This window comes from Scleropages formosus, chromosome 3 (genome assembly GCF_900964775.1).
Source record: "Scleropages formosus chromosome 3, fSclFor1.1, whole genome shotgun sequence".
NCBI classification, from domain to species: Eukaryota; Metazoa; Chordata; class Actinopteri; order Osteoglossiformes; family Osteoglossidae; genus Scleropages; species Scleropages formosus.
In genome coordinates this window covers 23630455-23651783 of record NC_041808.1, presented here as the reverse complement: position 1 = coordinate 23651783, position 21329 = coordinate 23630455, and the positions used below count along the sequence as shown (strand labels likewise).

The 21329-nt window shown below is 49.4% G+C and overlaps 1 protein-coding gene across 1 annotated transcript; it reads right to left on the bottom strand.

The window, feature by feature from the left end:
* Positions 1-353: 353 nt before the first annotated feature.
* LOC108936652 (FH2 domain-containing protein 1-like) lies at positions 354-21093 on the bottom strand. The gene is made up of 12 exons (XM_018756162.2): positions 21019-21093; positions 12334-12954; positions 11739-11800; positions 7369-7471; positions 6825-6910; positions 6645-6745; positions 5435-5505; positions 5242-5349; positions 4787-4857; positions 3918-4035; positions 3459-3623; positions 354-3189 (listed from the first exon to the last, which is right to left on the bottom strand). Exons 2-12 carry the CDS (start codon positions 12745-12747, stop codon positions 1243-1245), a joined length of 3246 nt encoding a protein of 1081 aa, XP_018611678.2. The 5' UTR covers positions 12748-12954; positions 21019-21093; the 3' UTR covers positions 354-1242.
* Positions 21094-21329: the final 236 nt, after the last annotated feature.

Here is a 21329-nt window from a genome sequence, read left to right as displayed (position 1 = left end):
CGTGGCATGCAAATGTGCCATTTATTTAATGAATTGGTCATCGGTCAGATAGGTATGACAGCAGCAGATAAGCCTCCAGTTGCTTAAACAACTTTAAGTCTTCAAACCACCGCTCCTCCCATTGCTGAGGGTTGTGAGCAAATCTGTGTATTTTTTTCCATATTATATATTTGTATGATGTATGTTTTCACTCTAAAATACACATCATACACATATGCATATTTCGGATGTCTATTTTCACTCTAAAATTAAGCTAAATGGATGCAGCTCATGTATGCGTGCAACTTTTTTTTTTTTTTTACCTTTCGTATCTTTAAAACAGGACAATGTTTAAAAACGGACAACGGAAGACGGTACAGAAGAAAGACGGACAGAGAAACAACCCGTAGGCAAAACACGCGAAAACGCGGCCTTCGTTCACATCAACACTTTACTTACGGACTTTCAGCCTTCGGATGCGAGCATCTTCAAATAATCCTCGAATATCTGTACAAATCTCATATAAAAAAGCACGTGTTCTTTAAGTTGTCAGAAACTGCTCAACTTGACAAAAACAATGAACACTAGTGGCAGCTGTGGAGAAACACTATCAGTCACATCACCGCTGGGTGCGAGTTACATATACCACGGTACAGCAATAAAGTCCCGACAGGAACACATGCTCCCAGAGGTGATTCCGGTGCGTACTGGGCACATCTCCGATATCACTGAAATCTGTACGCGTGTATACAGCGGAACGTCCTGTTTTCGGCTCCTTCGCAACGGTTCAACAGAAGGAGCGCTCACGGGATGGACGAAACCCGGAACCATCCAGTAAGTCCATGTCCTTAAGTGCGGCACCACCTTCTGCTCCATACAGCATAAATAGGTAAAGAATTCCTGGGGAAGGAGCTGTTGTTTGTGTGCGTTCCACGTATGGAATATTACGTGACATGTACGCAAAGGCATCAGAGCAATACAGTCTCCGAACAAACAGATATATGGACAAATATTTCAAATTCAATACAGCGTGAAAAATTTGCAGTCACCACGGTCCAAAAAAAAAACAAACCTTATACAAAACTTGTAGAGCCGTGTAGGAGATTTTGCAGAAATTCACTTAGGATATTGCCCGGGGAAGCACTAATTACCGTTATTTTCGCAGAGTTCTGAATTCATTTGTACATTATAACTGCACAGGCCGAAATGAAAGATGCTGTAAATAAGTGGTGAACTTTGATGAGCGGAAGAATCCGGCGTGTTTTACTTCCACGACGGCCTGGCCGCTCTGCTCGCGCTGGACTCTTTCGAGGGGACGGACTTGTCCGAGAAGCTGCCGCTGCCGTTGTGCGGGCTGGGGTTAGGAGGCATCTCGCTGCTCCGTGGGCTCCTTCTTGTGGCCCTCATGCTCTGCACCCTCCTCAGGGGTCCCTGGGCCCTGTCATCTGGAGCACCGTGGGCCCCTGACTTCCCCGCCTGCCTTTGGGAGGTACTGCGGGCAAGGGGACCGCTCTTGGACGGGGTGGCGGGAGCGGAAGCAGGCGCCGAGTCCTTTATCAGCCGCGATGATGAGGCTACTGTGCTGCGGGCAAAGCCGGGAAGAGCGGCTTTGGAGGGAGCGGCCTGGGCGGCGGCGCCCCCCGCGGCAGCCTGGGCTTGTGCCAAAGCACGCATGGTGGAGCGGCACATCTTTTCCTCAGGTGGCGGTCGCGGGACCACCTTGGTGGCTTTGGCCGGCTGCTTCCTGAGGGAAGGCGTTCGCGGGACCTGATCTCGGGCCCACCGTGAAACGGGCTTGGGGTCCTCGGCAGGATGGCCGGAGCGCCAGGAGGTCCGGGCTCCTGTCTCGCTCCGCCTGCCCGCAGCGCTGCGGTCCTGCGGTGACCGCCTTGAACTATTGCCCTCCTCAGACCTGCTAGCACTGCTTGCAGAGCGGCTTAAGTTGGAGACGGTGACTGCCGTGCGTAGACTCCGATTCTCCGAAGGGTGCAGTGTTCGCACCGGCCGGTTCGAACCCGTGCTTGGGGGGGTAGTACCTCTAGACGTGGACTTGGGTTTTGAACTCGGACTCTTAGAGTCAGAAATCAGTCCCGCCTTCCCGTTTGCACGCTTGCCTTGGACCGTGCGGCGGCTCGGACTCGACGTGGGGCCGCCGGAGGGTCCCGGGGACTCACCGGCAGGTCTCAAACCTGACAGGTTGTTGGCCGGTTTGTCTCCTTGGTGCTTCCTGCTGGATGGAGACGCTGATGGTGCATTGCTACAGACTGACATGGCGCTGGGAGACACTGCGCTCTGCTGTGCCTGCTGGTCCTTATCGGGGTCCCCTGCCGGTCGGCTGTTTTCGCCCTCGGGTTTAAGGTCATCCGTGTCGTTGACGCTTCGAATGGGGTCTTTCGGGGGTGTTGTCGTGTCGTCCGTAGGCAGAGGTGTGTCGCAGGTTGTGGAGGACAAGGTGCTGCTCTCGTCTTCCTCATCCCTTGCAGCAATGCTCCTGTCCCAGTCGCTCCTGGGTCCCTCTTTCCCCTCCCAACTCTTACTGGATGGAGGGGTTTCCAAAACCAGCCCCGCGGGCGATCCTCCGTCTGTCTCCGGACCGTTGAGGACGAGATGTCCTCGGCTTATCGGCCGCGTGTTGCCGTGCATGACGAAGTCAAACCCTTGCAAACCTGGGACCAGAGCGTGTCTCTCCACGCTAATTTTCATTTGCCCTAAGTTTCCCACCTCGATCTTTGGGTTGATGTTTTCGTTGTGGTCTTCTCTGTTGCTATCAAGACTCCCTGGTGGTGGACCGCTGCCGCCGTTGTTGTTGTCGTCGTCATCGTCCCTGTCGGTGCGAGGAAGTGGGCTGGGGCCTCCGAGCCAGGCAGGGCTGGTCCTGCGGGGAGAGCGTCCAGGCCGGGGCAGGCTGCCGAACCCCGTGCGCTCCAAATAGCTGTGAAGGTCCCGGTCCGCGGCAGTCGATACCGGATCCGTGGAGCGGCGGGACCGTCTGGCACTGGACGAGCGCTTGGCGCTCAGAGGCCCCCGCGACCCCTCACGCTCCCGCAGAAGGTCCGTCCGTCCCTCACGGCTCAGCGTCTCCACGTCCGTCTCGCTGCTGCTGCGGCCGAAGCTCTGCGCATCCGGCTCAGCGCCTCCCCACGAGCGGCGTTTCTCCTCGAGCTCCCGCAGCCGCCGGACAGCATCTTTCTGCTTGCGCTCCACGTTGTCCTGTAGAGGGCATCTGCGCTGTCAGCCATCTGCCTATACCTTCTACAGCATCTGTACCTCAATATTACCCCAAACGTGGTACTGTTTGAGCACGGTAAAACATGCTCCGAAAACGAACGTTAGACTACAGCTTGATGTTTTATATACATAATGAATAACAAATAAAAAACACACAAAGCAAACAACACTTTTTCTAACTTTCTTTTTCCCGCAATTTATAGGTACCGAGTACTTGACTGAAGCAGTGCTGCTGGATTGAGTTCATTTACCTTAACGGCATGTTCGAATTTGAGGCAGAAATCCTGGAAAATCCTGAAGCACTCATCGAGCCGGAACGTGTCCTTGTCTTCGCAGAAGAAGTCGATGAGCACGTTCCCCTCCTTCCGCAATTCGAGCCAACGCCTGTTCACGTCCCGCAGCGCTTCCTTCGAGCGCTGGGGACATGGGGGTGGACACGTGACACAGGGCCACACACACACACAGACACACACACACACACGTAAACTTCCACAGTCAGACTTCGAGGACACTCTCTGGGCCTCGAAACCGCACATCCACTATTAACTGAGAACAAAACGAAAATAATTAGACTGGTTGAAAGAATTTAAAAATGCATTCAGGGCAGGTACTCAGTCCTAACACTCACTGGTCCACGGGACTCTGAACTGCAGCGAGAGGTGCGGCAACGGCGCAAGGAGCGCGTCAGCAACCCGTGTGCACCACCTCACCTCCAGGAAGCGGTCCAACTGTTGGAGCAGCTCCGCGTCCTTCTGGACCTTCTCCTCAACAGATGTCATCCTGCTTCGCAACGAGTTCAGTTCCGCTTCAATATTCTCCACAGATATCCTGTTGAGAAACAGCAGGCGGTGCGGCACTTAAGGAGCCGCCGGACCGAAGGCTGGAAAAACGCTCGTTGAAACGCCATCTGCACCACGTGGGTGAATAGGCAAGATGGAAAGTCTGGCCCTGCGCAAGTCACCCTGAAGGAGGGAAAGGGGCCCTCGCAAAAGCAAGTGCGCAGACTCCCCATGCCGTGAACGTTCGATACAAATTTTTTCCCAAGTATGAACATTTCTCCACGTTATTTTTTGATTGCATTTTCTTCGCTCATGCATTTTGTATCATTTCTATCCGTTGCTGAGCGGGCGCCGCATTTCCACATCCAGCCGTTAGTTAGCAGCCGAAGGTGCGGGACCGCCCACGGTGCAAGTCATTCCCGTGTGTGCTGTCTCTGAGGGTCTGTCGTCAGTGAGATTTATTATAGCGTTATCCAAGACTGTTACAGAACCCCTGCAAATAAACGAAGGTGTTGTCGTGAGTCGAGATGTCGTAAGAAACCCGTCGACAGGTAGGTGTGCTATATATTCGGAGGGACCATAATTATCTCATAATTAAAACCTCACGGAGCGGAGGTGACCTCAGGGTCAACACTCTGCGATCAGGGAGGACTTACGGGGACTCCCGCCCGGCCAAGGTATCGGAAGCAGGTGAAACCGCAGCGACACGGTGCCGCGCGGCAGGGTCGGGTAGTGTTTGCTTATGGGGTGTGACAGGTGAACGGCGCAAAGCCGGCGCCGATCCGCCATAGGGTGCGTACCGGACGGCGCTGCGCACGTGCTGCAGCCTCTCAGGGAACTTCAGCAGGCTGGCGTCCTTCTTCTGGGCTTCCTGCGTGAACACAGCGCAATACCGTGCCGGTGAGAAAGGCTCTTTAACCGCCTGCCTTCCCTCCTCCACAAGCTGCCTATCTGTGAGAGATCGGCTGGATCCAGCCGGCTGCTCCTCGGATGAATCGATCAGTACTCCTACGCCATTTAGTGAAATTCTGCGACAGCTTACAGCTGTCATCCGGCGTTGAACCGCACACGCACGCTTCATATTCAGATTTTTCAAAAATTGCTTGCAACGTATAGAAATTTGCAGCGAACGCTCCATAACGGGGCTTCGAGAAATTCGGACAGCTTTGTTCATTCGGTCACATTTATGCACCGCGCATCCTTGCATTTTCACACGCGTCCACTCATCACCCCCGTGACAGCTTCACGGCCTCACCAGAGCCACGAAGTGTAGCAGATTCATGCCCGGCCTGTTGGCTCTGGTGTCGGCCATCGACAGCAGAGAGGACAGCTTGAAGCCCACGGCATTGCCGGCGTAGCCACCCTGGGGCGATGTGGAATACAGGAGAACACTATCATTCTCTCCATCCCGCACCATGAACGCATCTGACGACGGAAGGGGAACTTACCGCGTTCATAATGTTCCCTGCCTGCAGAACAAGGTGCAGGACCGCATGCAGCTCCTCACAGGACATCAGCTCTGCAAGCAGACAGAGTTGTTCACAGGAGCAGGAAATCGGTGTATTCTGCCTCCGCTGCGTGGAGCGGTACCATCCTCATCATCACCTCGCAATTATGGCACGGGGATCATTCGGGACATTGGCACTGCTTTAGGAGTCTTTGGAATTCAGGAAGTCGTTTAATTATTTGTTGATGCAAAGTCAAAAGCTTGCAGGTTCTCAGTTTTGGCCCAAGGTGTTGGAAGACGGTGCCACTGTTCTTCGGAACTGCTGAATCCTTTTTAACGTTCGAGCTTGGTCTCAAACCCATCTCTTTCAGAGCCACTTCTCTCCTGATCTGCTAACTGCTTTGTGAACTGCCTGCAGCACACCCTCTGTCACAGTCACCTTTGTATTTCTTACCACTCTCTAGGCAGGTAATAATGTAAAACAGTTGTACCGGACAAACCGTCTGTCCTTCAACAGGTGTTAAAGCGCCTGCATACAAAACTCGTCTTCGCTTTCTGATGCACTTTTGTTCACCGAGTTGCGTGTCGCTTTGGAGAAGAATTTGTTACATGAATAAATGTAAATATAGAGGCACTGACAACGTGTGAACTGAGAAGCACGAAGCCGGGTGCGAAGACTCAGGAGCGCTAAAGACATCTCCAGCGTGAGACACACGTTCTTGCTCAGGGAAACACGAGGCTCGGTGAGGTGATCGGGGACCTGCGCTCCAGAGAATATCCTAAAAAAGTACATGCTCGCGACTCTACGGTGCATCGCAGAAATTCAGTTTTACAGCAGCAGCCGGAGAAGCGCTTTCTGCACGTAACGTTGACCAGTGAGTGCAAAGGCCTGTCTGGCAAATATAATCATATCAAATTTTAGCGCATCGGTGCAAAACTTCTATGTGCCCTTCAAGTCACGAAATACAGTCCAATCAAGACAACAAGGCTTCAGCTTTTTCTGTAATTCAGCCATAAGAAAGAAAAGTACCTGGTAGAAAATCCAGTTTTTCTTTTATTCCAGACCGCATTATATTTCCGAATAAATTACGATGTTTTGCTGCTTATCATGCATATGATACACAATCATTCGGAGAGATTACAACAACACTGTTCCAGGCAGGTCTGGGACCCGGGGGTGACCGCCGACTCCGGGACAGGGGCCAAGTTACCTTTCGTAGCAGTACGAACGATGCCGACGTCATGGCTGAGCCCAGAGCACAGCGGGGAGAACTCCTCCTTGAGCACCATGGCCTCGATGCGCACATCAAAGCTGAAGGGACGCCAGCATGCGGTCAGCATGAGATCAACAGTTCATCAAAGAGGACACTGCGGAGGGACTGCGGTCCTACCTTGGCACTTGAATTAACAGGTACATGAAGGAGTCGGCTAAGGCGAGCTTGCCGGCGTCTCCCTTGAACGCTCTTAGCTTCTTCACCTGTGGGGCGGCAGAGCCGGAGTGGAACCGAGTCCCTTGAACCAGAGGGAACGCTAACCGACTGATCGCAGCTCGATAATTTGTCGGTAGTACCGATACAGCCTTCACCATCAACACCTGGTGCTCCAGAGCACATGCAAAGCGCACACAGACCGAGAAGGATTCAAGCGCTCGTGCAGCTGCAAAGCCCCGGATCCGTGATGCACTGGCACCGGCCATGGTGCTACTGGGACCCACCTGCAATTTAAACAAGCAGCCTACTGGTGCTATGTGCTGCCGGTCTATTTATTCAGCGCGATACGAAGTGGCCCTGCGTCTCGGGGCTGCCATGCAGTGTGACTCTGCTATTTTACAGATGAATGTTGGACTGCTAGAGATGATCGTGTTCAGCTGCAGAAAAGGTCAGTGTTTTCCACGCACCGGTGAAGGCCATGTGACCCGACAGCGGGGACTCTCACCTCATCAGACTCCGGTAACAGTTTCAGTAGCTCCTTCAGAGGCTCGGGGCCGTACAGCTCGCTGTTGCCACAGCGAACGTCTTCGGTGATGGCCTGATTTGACCTACAAAAGGAGACACAAACAAGTGTGCATGTAGAATTCCCTTTAGCGCTGGGCTACTTCCAAAAAAAAAACAGCATACACAGCATCCCCAGCGAGAGAACACCGACGGCATCTATAGAACAGGATAATTTATTCATCACTGCAGAAGTGAAACATGGGAACAGCGCAGCTTCTTTTCTTTTAAATATAAAAAGCTGAAATCTTGTCTCTTGACTGGGCCGCCGTAATACAAAACCGCGCGCCAAAGTGCAACACGCTTTGTCGGGCATACCTCTGAGATCGCCGACTACTGCGGCCTAAACGCGGCACGCCGACGAGCGGATCACGCGTACGAACTGGATACACGGGTTAGATGCGGTGAACGCCGCGAACGCGTGCGGAACACTTTTGCATTTTAAATGACGTCTTTATCACAGAAAATCTTAACATTTTATAATAATAAATGTGGCTCACGACACACACACACACACACACACACACACACACACGGTCTGAACCGCTCGTCCCATACAGGGTCACAGGGAGCCAGAGCCTAACCTGGCAACACAGGGCATAACGCTGGAGGGGGGAGGGGACGCACCCAGGACCGAACGCCAGTCCATTGCAAGGCACCCCAGGCGGGGCTCAAACCCCAGACCCGCTGAAGAGCAGAACCCAGTCAAACACGCCGGGCCACCGCAGCCCCCATGCGGCTCATAACACCTTAGCAAAAAAGTCACATTGCGTAAAACATTGAGAAGAAGACTAAGCTGGTCTGAGACACAGCCATCCACACACAGCGCACCGGCATGTTAACTGGTCTGACTCTGGGGGTTACTGGGTCATGATCTCACACAAAGGGCACCAAACACAGCAAAACAGGAAATCAGGAAAAAATGTGAGCAAATCATCATAGCAAATTATCTTAATGCTTTATAAATCCTGGCAGCTTAGTTCATTTTATCTGAAACAACAGAAATAATTGACACGCTTGGTCCACGGAAGTCCATTATTAATCTCAGGATGTGTTCCTGTTTTTTTTTTCTGTTCTTCAGATCCTTCTAAATGTTTCCTGAAAAGCAACACAAAACAAGGTGCACAATCCCAACATTTCAAAGCCTATTAGACTAATCAAAATTTACCCCAGACTGTTATAAAGACAGTTTTATAACTAGGCCTAAATTTGCAGTCTGAGCTGGTCGACACCTTTTCCGCGGCTAATATTCCGCAAAAAACGAGGACGCCGTTAATTCTCACTTCAGTAAGCGGATCGAACGGCTGCTCCAAATTCTCAGCTCTGCGGACAAGAAGGTGTTGGCCGAGGAACAGCATCAGCTATTTTTATACCATCTTGCGTAGATTTTTAAATTTGTTTATGTATTTGCTATCTGTATGTCTGCCTCTCTTTTCATCTACCAGTCTTTATTAAATAAGTGCGTAGATGGGCAAACTGTGTAGGTGAGTCTCATTAGAGCAGAGAGCCACACAAGGTCCCGCACTGCTCCAGCTGGACTCTGTTATACTTGTATGTCATTAATCAGTCAGTTTCAGGAAAAAGTTTGCTAACCCTTCAGATTTACTTGGATTTCTGCATCAATTACTTGTAAGATGTGGTCTGATTTTCAGCTAAGTCAAAATTGTATTTACCAATATTGAATAAATCATTTAAACATTCACAGTTCAGGTTGGAAAAAGTATGTGAACCTCTATACTTATTACTTCTTCAAAAGCTCTTTGGAGTCAGTGAGAAAGGAGGTGTGGGTTGGAAGTACCCTGTCATATAAATGAAAAAAAAAGGCGCCACGCACTGATCAAAAGACATTTCAGAGAACCTTAGAAGAACTGTAGAGATACGTAAAGCTAGAAAAGGCTATAAAGCATTTCTAAAGGCCTGGGTGTTCATCAATTCAGTAAGACAAACTGTCTTGAAATGGAGGAAATTCAGAACCATTGGTGTTCTCCTGAGCAGTGGATGCCCTGAAAAAAATCACAGTAAGAGTAGAGTATGCAAACCTGAAGGAGAAAAAGAACCCTAAGCTAAGAGCAGAGGACCTGTAGAAATCTCTTGAACTTTCCAAAGTGTTGTGTGTTCACCAGTGAGGAAACCAATGTTTTCAAAAAAAACATTGCAGCATGTTTGAAGTTTACAAAATATCATCTGGCGGTTCCATAATGCTTCTGAGACGAGGTTCTGTGGGCAGACGAGATAGATGTTGAAGTCTTTCGCAGAGACACAACACTGTGTTTGGAGGAAGAAAGCACTGCAGACCAACAAAAAAAAAACCTCATCCCAGCTGTGAAACATGGTGGAGGGAGCGTCATGATTTGGGGCTGCTTTGCTGCCTCGGGCATCGGACAGCTTGCTATCGTACAGGGAACAATTAGTTCAAAATTGTGTCAAGTGATTTTTCGGGAGAATGTCAGAGTAGCGGTCTGTCACCTGAAGCTTCAGAAAAGCTGGGTGAGCCTATAGGACAGTGACCAAAATGCAGGAATAAATAAACAACAGACTGGCTTAAAAACTAAGAAAATTTCTGTTCTGGAATGGCCAAGTTAGAGTCTACACCTCAATCCAATTGACATGATGCGGCATGACACAAATGGCCTGAAACCGCTTGTTCCGAGTGGGGTTGCGGTGAACCGGAGCCTAATCTGGCAACACAGGGCTGGAAGAGAAGGGGACGCACGCAGGACAGGACGCCAGTCCATCGCAAGGCACCTCAAGCAGGACTCAAACCCCAGACCCGCCGGAGAGCAGGACCCGGCCAAACCCACTGCACCACCGCGCCCCCCTTGGCCTGAAAACAGCTGCTCACACGACGTATCCCAGAAATATCAATGAACTGAAACAGTTTTGTAGGGAGGAAAGATCTAACATTCCTCCAAACTGAAAATCTGATCATGAGCTACAGGAAACATTCTTTGGAAGTCATTGCTGCTAAAGGAGGTTGTACCAGTTACTAAATACAAGGCTCGCATCCTTTTTCCAGCCTGAAAAATAATTAAATGATTTAATTAATATTACATGATGAATTTCGTATTTTCAAGAAGTACTGTACAATTATTTGAATGTTATTAGTTTAAGCAGTCTATTATTGTAGCTTAGTTGAAGATCAGAGCACATTTTATGAGCAATGCAGAAATCCAGGTAATTCTGATGGGTACACAAGCTTTTTCTTTCAACTAATGACTTATAACTATAAGAGTACATGATCTGGACCCTGCAGGACCTTGTATCATTACACAGTAACAATGAGTAATGAGAATGTTACTAAGTCATTGAATGTTACAGTGATAGATTGTTAACGAGCCCGGCATCTACAGGGCTTACAGGTTATGGAAAAACAAACTGTTCCAGTGTGCCGTGACAGTAAAAGGAACTTAATACTTAACCAGGACATATGAATAAGCTGTCTTTATGATTTAGTAAACGTATTACAGGCATCATGTCCACGCCCGCACTACAATCAACAGAACCCGACTGAGCGCTCGCCTTTAAAAGACCCTCCTCAGCTCCCGTACACTCGCGGAATCTCATTTGAGACAACCGTCCTCCTGCTCTTCCTCATCCCTTGCTTCCTGTATTCGTTCTCCGGCTTTCGACCCTTCGCGTCGTCCCCCGACCGCGTCCGTGGATTCTCGCTCTCACCCTGACCGCCGATCGACCGACTTCACCCGTGCCCGACAACGAGAAGTCGCCTGACCCCTTGGTTCCCGACGAACGATCCCGCGCTTGGGTCCAGGCGTTCCGGCGTCCTCGGTTCCGCATGGCAACAGGCTGTGCGTCGGCATTTACTGTTATTCATAAAAGCCTCTCTATCCGAACCCCCAAAAGAAAACACTGCAATGATGGAAGTTTATACTCATCATGTCTTCACCACAATCCAAACAGAAAACAGCCTGACCAGTTCTCTATGATTCAACCACAGATGGAGAGACAACACTAACCACCTTAACTACCTTAACTGGCCTGACTGCTAGGTGTACGTCAGCCCTGAGACACAGTACAAAGGTTATCCAGTCATTGTTCACTTTTACAATGTCACACAGTCGTTTGTTGTTTTATCCTGAGTTCTCATTCAGCTGAGGGACAACAGCAGGGAGAGCCAACATGCGCACGCAGAGGTCATACACTTTCCTCGTCTTTGTTCACCGGCTCGGTCGAGAATGTGAAGAAACGTTGTCGCACTTGGGACCGCTCTTGGCCCAACGGGTCAAACGACTGCTGTGTCCAGCATGATCCCAACGACGGCGCTCTAGCCCTACTGAGAACAAGAGGTGCGCTTACTTTTTGAACTGCTTGAGGAAGATTCCCACGTTCATGCCTCTTTTGGAGTCGAGAATAGTGATCTGGAAAGAAGAAGCAGCATGGGATGAGCGCTGAACCACAGTCGAGTCGCACGAACACTCCCTCGCAGCAGCCGCTATACCGAACTCACACTGAGGAATTGCATGCAATGTTACAAGGAGAGAAACAGCTGGGCCAGCGGCTCATCTCCTTCCTGCCAGTCGTGACCGCAGAAGGTTGCAGGAAACTTCAGTAAATAACAGTCACGTGGCCTTGGCTGAAGGCGAGGCTGACGGAGTCAATCGGTGCCGCGAACCGTCACACGCGCAACTTTAATGGACTCGATCTCTCTTAGCTCAGAGTTCACCCTCTGTGTTTTTAGCAACATTCTTCAGCAGCCCAACCCCACCTGCCAGCGTCCAACAGCGGGACGCAGACGGAGAACGGAAACCGGCGACAGCACCATAGCTCTTCTGTCAGGGTTGCCGGAGCAAGATCAGTGTGACTCTAGTATGTTTTGTCCCCTTGGGAAAGAAAGTGTGTGTGTGTGTGGCAACTGCTACGAGATAAACAGAGTAATGGTGCAGTAACTCACCTCCTCTTTGGTCTCCCGGAAGGAGGCTCTGGACCTGCCTCCTTGGCTGGCTGTGTCACGTGCCTCTTCGCGTTGTCCGAAGAGCTCCTCGATGGTACGCACATCAATCTGGTAGTGCTGCTGCTGCCGCACCGACAGCGTCCAGATGTTGGCTCTGCCCCGCACCTTCTCCTCCGGAATGGGCTTCCAGAAGAAACTGCGGACGCGCCTCTTCTTTCGCAGGCCGTGGCTGGGGATGCCCGTGCCCGGTGGCGGGGGTGGCGGCGGCGGCGGGACCGCAGGTGGGGGTGGTGGAGGAGGCACCGGAGGTGTGCCGACATTAGAGGAAGCGGGCATGAAGCCGGCAACAACGTTCTCGTCTCCGACGTCGCTCTCCTTCTGATTGACCGGGGTCGAGCTATTCATAACATGCATGACCGAGGCCTCTGCGGTTGCTGAGAGGGCAGGCGGGACGGGGACAGGAGATAGCAGGGACAGAGCAGCACAGGGATGGCGGAACGTCTCCTTAAACGGCGGCCTCTGCTCAGCTCGATCCTCATCTCAGAGTCCGCAAGACAGCGAACGCAGGGCGTCAACGTCGCGCTGATCCATGGGTCAAAGGTCTGACGGTGTTCAACATAGCTGCCACGAACGCAAACAACACAAAACACAAAAACACACAAAACATTAGAACTGTGGCTTGTGAAGCACGCAGCCTAGAGACAGCAGAAGCGCGGCCGGGCGTGTGTGACATCAAACGGGAGACCTTTCACAAATAAAGTGAAACAGGTGTAAGAGCAGCTAGACGAAGGACACCAAGAAGACCTGGAGCTCGAGTTACCTCTCAATGCCGTCCTTCGAAAGCTTTGTCATTACACGGTTTTACGTTTTACCGAACCAAAACACAATTAATTCCGTTCACACTCCTCCTAGTACCATTGTTTCACCTTGCATTCCACAAAGGATTACAGTAAATTAATCTTTCTTTAATAGTCTCCCTCTTGCAGATACTGACAGTCCAGTTCCCAGTGGGAAAATGAGCCTGAACTAAATGAAATGGCACTTTGTCGCACCTGCTGCTGAAAAGTGACAAAACTGGATCAATTAACGGCTGGCAACAGGTTGCGATGTGGTTGGTAAGTGGTGGGCAAGTTCCTTCAACCCACATTCAGTCACGGTGCATCACGAAGAAGAAGATGCAGGCCGTCTGTGTGTCGTTGTGGTCCCTTCTGGAGAACACGCGGCCCTCTAGCTCACACGGCCACGTCGGGTCCAAAGAAAGGCGTGTCGGTGCGTCCGGAGTCCCGTTCGCACACAAGAAGGGAGATATCGACAGGAATCGCATGACCTCCCACGCACTTTACGCAAACACATTTTGCCTCGCAAGACCCCCCACAGTCCATCTTCTCGTTTAAGAGTAGCTTTGCATTTGGCTACAGCCGGGATGATCCTCCCCCCGCAGGTAAGGGGCCACGGAGCGCGTGGCTCAGTGTCGTTACGCGGGATTGCTTTGGTGCATCAGGTTCATGTTCAGTTTACAATTTTCACATTTACTCAGATGAAATACTGTCAGACCAATAAGTTCAAACCCTTGCGAAAGGAGATCTGCTATTGCCCTCGTAGCCAAAAGCTCTGAGTACCCAAGACCTGTCTCTTCTAACTTTATTACACTACTCCACTGCTGTGGAGCTGGCATCTCACACACACACACACACACACACACATACACATAATGCCTACAACTGCTTGCTCTGAGTGGGGTTGCAGTGAGCCAAAGCCTAGCTGCACAGCGCAGGGCTAAGGTGGGGAGGGGACACACCCCGGACAGGACGCCAGTCCACATTGCAGGGCACCCCAAGCAGGACTCGAACCCCAGACCCACCGCAGAGCAGGCCCCGGCCAAGCCCCCCGACTCGCATCTCACCGGCCCCAAAATCACACTTATCTATTTAGAAGATGCTTTTCTCCACAGCGACTTACAATGTTAATCTACCTACACTTATTTACCCATTTGAACAGCTGGGTAATTTTACTGGAGCAATTTAGGGTAAGTACCTTGCTCAAGGGTACTAGAGCCAGAGGTGAGATTTGAACCTGCACCAGCCACTACGCTGCAAGCTGTCCCCCACGCATGAGCGCTCAGAAAAAAATGATGGAGACACAGGGCACCACCGAGGGAGAGGAAACCACATCAAGTCCTTAGTGAATGCTGGCGGTATGACTTCGGGGAGGCCGTTCTATTCATCATCACGCTGCACCCGGCAAGTTTCCCCAAATTTACAGTACTAGTACAGACACGGGATATTCACATCCGGTCCATCCGTTCTCTAAACACTACATAACCGCACGCAGCACGTCCATTTAAGAGTCACATTTTTCTCCGTCGCGCAAAGACTCGTAGCCACGACACCCGAGTCTACAGTTACAGCGCATTCGTATGTCTGCGCTGGTCTTGGCACTTTACTGTACAATAGGCTGCAGATTAAATGTCATTAAAGACTTGAACTTTTTGCACCGATTGAAGGACATTAAGGAGCTTTACTGATATAATCCTGTTAAGCATTCTGGAGAGGCAAATAAGCTAACAAAATCAGAGATTAGCATGGTTGCGGATGATTAATTTAATTGTTTCTGTACTCCGTAATGAAGCGCTAAGACGAGCTTTGCACCAGCCTAGCAGCCCACGTCGGAGCCAAGAAAAACTCCAGCTTCCGCACTTCCTGAGCGAGATGTTGTATCATACAAAATTGAACGCTTCCGCGGAAACGGCGTCCGCTGCGCAGCGCAAGCGCATGACAAACACTGTCCCAAGGAGTCTCGCCATCGTTTTACTCATTCATTACGTACGACGGCTACAGCGTTATCCATTCTCAGAGGCAGGTATTTTACAAGAGCAATTCAAGATAGAAAAGGAGACTGAAGACATCCTGTTTATGGGCACAACAGCATGGACCTCCCGTAAATTCTGAAGTCTGCAAGTCCCTGCCCTTTACCACCTTGCTGATCTGCTTAACGTTTACCGAGCTGAGGAAATTAAGACTCGTATTTCTCGGTCAAACGGCAGCACGGTAGAATGGCAGGTACGCAAGGATTATACATCCGAATCTTTCGATGTTTTTATTCTATATCGGTCAACATGACTGCAAAACTAACATCTGTTTGCGGAACGCAGGTCGCAACAAACTTCTTGAAAACAGAGAAGAAAATGCGCACACACACACACACACACACACATCATCTGAAGCCGCTTGTCTCATACGGGGTCGGGGTGAAATGCAATTTAAAAAAAAAAAAAAAAAAAAGACCTGGAAAATGTTCGTAACTCAAATGTTCGTAATTGCTGTAGCTTCCACAGCGTAACTACTTCTGCCGAGGGGGAAGAACTAACAAAACGTTCGCTGGAGATAACACAGAAATCTCCGCCAGCGCTCCCCTTTCACAACCTAAAAACTCAGGTGCAGAACACAACAACACACTACCTTATTTACAAGCCTCCTGAAAAGAGCAAGAGCTCTGCGGACGGGCTTTGTCGTTCTTTCCTTTGAGATGCCTTACCGTGATCGCTCCAGAAAGGAGCCTTGACGGCACCCGCCGCTGGCGCTGCCATGTCCCGTGTGTCCGAGATCACAATGACCGTTTGTTTAGGGGACACCTGACGAAACGCCAGCTCCCGCCGACCCCGTCTGTTCCTCACTCGGGAGGTTCCTCTTCCGCACAGCCTAGAGCAGCACTGTGCGGGCTCACCATGAGGTGGACTCATTTTACAAACAGAAATCTGGGAGAATTCTGTATCATTTTAACACATTTAACTCTTTCTTGTTCATCTGAGTCTTCTCAAGGTTCCACATGAGATGAATCTGAACCAGAACTACAACATTCAGCGATGTTTCACTTCCACTATTTTACTATTACTATTACGGCAGAAGGTGGTGTAGCGGTTGGGATTGTTGCCTTGTACTCCAAAGTACCCGGGTTCGAATGCCCCTTCTGCTACAGTGCCCTTGAGCAAGGTATTTGCCCTGAACTGATACAGTAAAGCGAGCCAAGTGTATGAACCTAACGCTGCAAGGCTCATTCGACTAAGGTGGCAAATAAATTCAGTTTTAATAGTATCTGTGTTCTGTCTTATTATTCTATCCTGCAGCACATGTATTTTAGGAAAGAAAGGATGATCTACATAGAATTCAACATGGGCAATGATGTCCAAACTCACGCAGTCTGTGGGTTTTCTGTTATAAAACAAAGGTGTCATTGGTTCCTTTATTTGGCAATTCTATTAACCCCGTGAACCAAATTAGATCTTCTGCAAGCGGACCCTCAGCACGGAGCCTGACCTCAATTCTTCTTCCGCCAGAATGAAGACAGACCTGGTGGTGGAGGACTTTTTCGGAAAGGAGGGAGATTTCCTATCTCGGCAGCCCAAACTGAAATGTCATGGGTCTCAGGAACGCAACATTGCTCACATCCTCCTACTGACAAAAGATGTGGGAGTACACTGCAGTTTGTGCGAGCATGCAGGCACGCACACACAGTGATCAAGCGCGCATGTGGATATAAAAAATTCACACCGGAGTAGGTTGTTGAGTAGGTCACCAGACACGTAGGGTACAGACCTCACTGCTTTGGACAAGGACACCGTGGCCATACTGATGCACAAAACCCAGTAAAGACAGATGCAATAATCTGTTCTTCCTTAAGGCCAAAAACACAACCCCTCTGCATGTCCTCTTTTACATTTATTCATTTTTCTGACATTTTTCTGCAAAGCATCTTAGAGTTGAGATGCCTACAGCGATTTACCCAGTTATTCACCATGGTAATTTTAAATGTATCAAGTCAGAGAAAGTGCGCCGATAAAGGAAACAACAGCAGGTGGTGGGATTTGAACCCCAGGAGCTTCCCATTGGAAAGTGATGTCTTTAAGCCCTTGGCACCTGCTCCTCCTTTTCAATGACTTCGCACCAACCAGCATCTAAGCTGCTGCGGTATCTTGACGTCCACCTACATCAGTATCACTCCCTTTAGTATCTCAAGAAATGTTCTTACATTGTGAGATATAACTTCAGAAAAATGGGTCTATCTTTTTCCAAACAACATATTAAAAGGAAAATGCTTAAATAGTTCTGTAAGTCCATCTGGTCAAGGAGTTCTGCAAGGGTTAATAAAAGAAGCGATAATATCCATAGCATAGAACAGAGACCCTTAGACAACATAAACGTCAACTGCATATAGTTTGAATGGATTCAATAAATCACGAAAAGCAAACCTTTCTACAGTAAATGACTTAAAAGTTACACAGGATGGAATTTGGCTGAAACGGGACCTGCATTAGTCCATCAATCCAGTCTTTCACTTTTGATTAAGGGGTTGAGCTCCATTCTGTCATTTGGAACAAAAATGCACTACAGCATTTCCCTCTGACACAGATGCAGGAGTACATTTACATTTCATATGGCCGCATGGACGATGGATGAGCGCACATGCAGAAACTAAATATTAATATCAGCGATCTTGTTGAGCAGGGCTCTTAAAGGTGTATCGTCTTTGCAGTGGATGCTGTTTGTTCTGTCGGCATGGAAACCCTGAACACAGTGCAAAACAGTGAGCGCCTGTTTCAGACTGTTATCTCACACCAGCGGAGCTGTAAATAAGTGTGCTTTCTCTGGATCCTCACGTTAGACATAAGCATCCATCTCTGCTTTGTGAACGAGAGATGCAGCATTGACTTTGAAACGAGATCGGTGTTTGCTGTGGATACATTAGGTTTTGACAAATAATAGCGAAGTCGAGGGGGTTGGACTGGGTCCTGCTCTCCGGTGGGTCTGGGGTTCGAGTCCCGCTTGGGGTGCCTTGCGATGGACTGGCGTCCAGTCCTGGGTGTGTCTCCTTCCCCTCAACCTTTTGCCCTGTATTGCCGGGTTAGGCTCCCCGCGACCCTGTATGGGACAAGCGGTTTCAGACGATGTGCATGTAGTGGAGTCTATTCATTTTTTGTGTATTACAGTTATTGGAATAGATGGAATTCACCAAATGATTACCCTTTTTCATATATTTTTCAGAAGTACATTAGTGAGGGTATGTCAGAGGATCTTGCAGGTGCATTTCACCTGTTTTCACGCAAACTCAATAAGACTTTACACTTCTTGAGTCTAGACTTTAATGCTCTTAATTCTCCTAATAAAGACCTGAGGGATGTAACAATAAAGTGAAATTGATCAAATTCTTGTTTGTATTGAGGAATTTTATGTTTGTATAGTTTAAAAGATATTTTTGTGAACAGTTTTGTGGGGGTGGCATAGGAACACTGTACCATAAGTGAATATTGTTTGTTCACCCTATGAAATCCTGTTAAAACTAGCCAAACGTGTTAACTTTGATGGTAACTTACATACTGATATTTATTACCAATTTATTTTTGTTACTTTACAATTGTTCTTTACATTTCTTTCTTTTTAATGTAATGACTTTGAGAAGCAGCGTTCAAAGGCACTTTATAAGAGAGTTTATTAATGTAATGATAAACTACAGTAAAGCCTCAAAGAGTGACTACAAAGAAATTGCATTCATGTCGCATCGTGGTAATACACTGTTTTCAGACAAGAAGCAGATGTCTGAGAGCAAAACTCTTGACGGTAGAAGTGCTCGCACATCCGTTGCCAAGGCAACCAAAGTTACCAAGGACTGTGCTGTGGTCCATTTGAATAAGATGAACAAAAGGGGAGGCGAGACTTTTAGGAGCTGTTGTTCACCTGCTGGGAGCTCCTCTGCGGGTCGGGTCCAGCCAGGCACTAGGACGTCCTCACTCTCTCTCTCTCTCTCTCTCTCTCTCTCTCTCACACAGACACTCACTTGAACCTTGTTTTCCATTCCCAAAAACAAAAGTATCCCATTAGGAGTCAGTATTGAAAGAAGGATGATCAAGCTGCCACCCAGAATGATACCAGTTTGTCCACATCTCCTGTACAATACCTCTCGTGTCCCATTATGTGTTTTTTTTGCATCACCGTGAGATGAGTGCAGTTATTACCCCAACGATGGACTGTCCACCAACTGAACCCCCAACAATGTTCACCAGTAGGACACTGGGTGTCAGGTGAGTTCCCACAATGCACCTCTGCCTGTCCCTCCTTTAATACCCACCACATCACATATGGTGAAGGGTAAAGCATCTTACAGAGAGGTGCTGGTGAAACAACATAACCCTCAGACAACACATTTCACAAGTGAATTCATACAGACAGACACGTTGGCTGAAGCAGCTTGTCCCAAGCGAGGTCACGGCAAGCCGGAACCTAACCCAACAACACAGGGCGCAAGGCTGGAGGGGGAGGGGACACAACCGAGAGGGGACACAACCGGGACGGGACACCAGTCCGTCACAAGGCATCCCAAGCGGGACTCGAGCCCAAGACCCACCAGAGAGCAGACACAGTCCAAACCTGCTGTGCCATCACACCCCCCCCCCGCGAGTGAATTTCTCTACCTGTTCATTTCCTTATTTGTTGTGTCCTTTCCTTTTTTAATTCCAGGTTTTCAGGCTTACCTCTGACATTTTCCTAATTGGCTTTTAGTTACCACAGTAACAAGGAAAGATGGTCCCTCCCCACAGCTTGCCCTGGGAACAACTTCTTGCAGAGCTCCAGTGTGAAGCACTTGAATACCTGCCTTCTCACGCGAGTGTTTATGAGGGACCAGCAGGGAAAGACCACGGGGACACTGCTGCTGTGAGTACAGCGCATCCATGCTGGCCAGAACCACACATCAATAAATAAAACAGCGTCAGCAGCATGAGGATATGGTCGGGGGCCTGCTGGACAGCAGTAAACAGTGAGAAAACACCAACCTTTGAGCTTCCTCCACAGAACCTGTTCTGTGAGCTTTGTGACTGTACAATACATGGGAATTAATTAGCCTTTCCTTTCCATACAGCATCACGGTGAGCACCTGTACTTGCACCCGTGTCCATGATCGGTGGTAAAATCCAGGAATTCCTGCTGAAATGACTCTGGAAAGCGGCGGCCTGCCCTGGACTCCGTCTCCGCCCTTCAGGTATCCGTCCAACGTGTCCCGCAGCGTGGGCACCTGCCGGAGGCGGCGCCGCTCACGCGGGAGGTGCCCTTTCGGACTCCGTCACCGCAATAACTCCCTTCTCCATTTTCCTTTCACTTCTGATGAGGTCATTTCCATTCCCAAACATAAAATGCAAGCATGCATTCCATACAAGCTTAAGTGTAAAAGCATAAAAACCCAAACCCTTCTGTCACAGAACACAACGCTCCTCCTAAATCCTCCTGTTTGGTGTTCAAACACATAGAACATATTGAGTTCAGAGACATTAATTAAACACAGAAAGACATAATGATGGCAGAGCTCTGAGTGCTATGCAGACACGGATGGTGGGAGACACACTCAGTCACTTATCTTCTGGACAGAACTGGAGCATCGGAGCTGGAGCTCCATCATCTCAAACCCGACATGATAATAATTCTCATTAGGACTGCATGGCAAACAGGAGGTTTATTCATTCTTATTAAATGAATAAGAAATCAATAATTCTTATTTATTAGTATGTTACAACACTTAATTATTTTATTTACATGTGACTAATAGTTATTATTACACGTGTCTACAGACATGAATATAAGTAAAAAGCACAAGGAGGACTCGAGCGCGGCTGGCGGCTGAAGGAAAAGAAGCGCGACTCACCTGCACCGCGTAAGAAGCGCGCTCTCCTTCCTCCTTCACGCACTTTCGCCGCGCCGTACATCTGAGCGAGGCGAGCTCCAATGGATAAATGCGCGTGTGCGTGTGCGTGCGCGCACGAGCCTCCGTCCGCCCCTTCGCGCACCGCGAGAGCGGCGCACTCCCGCGTACCGGGCGATCGCGCTCCGCGCCTGCGCGCTCCCGTTCAGGTGCGCGCGCTAGTCCCGCCACGAAGCTCGCAGGTAACCATTCACGTAACAATCTCTATTATTATTATTGTTATTGTCTTTCTTGTTGTACAGCATATAGCACCA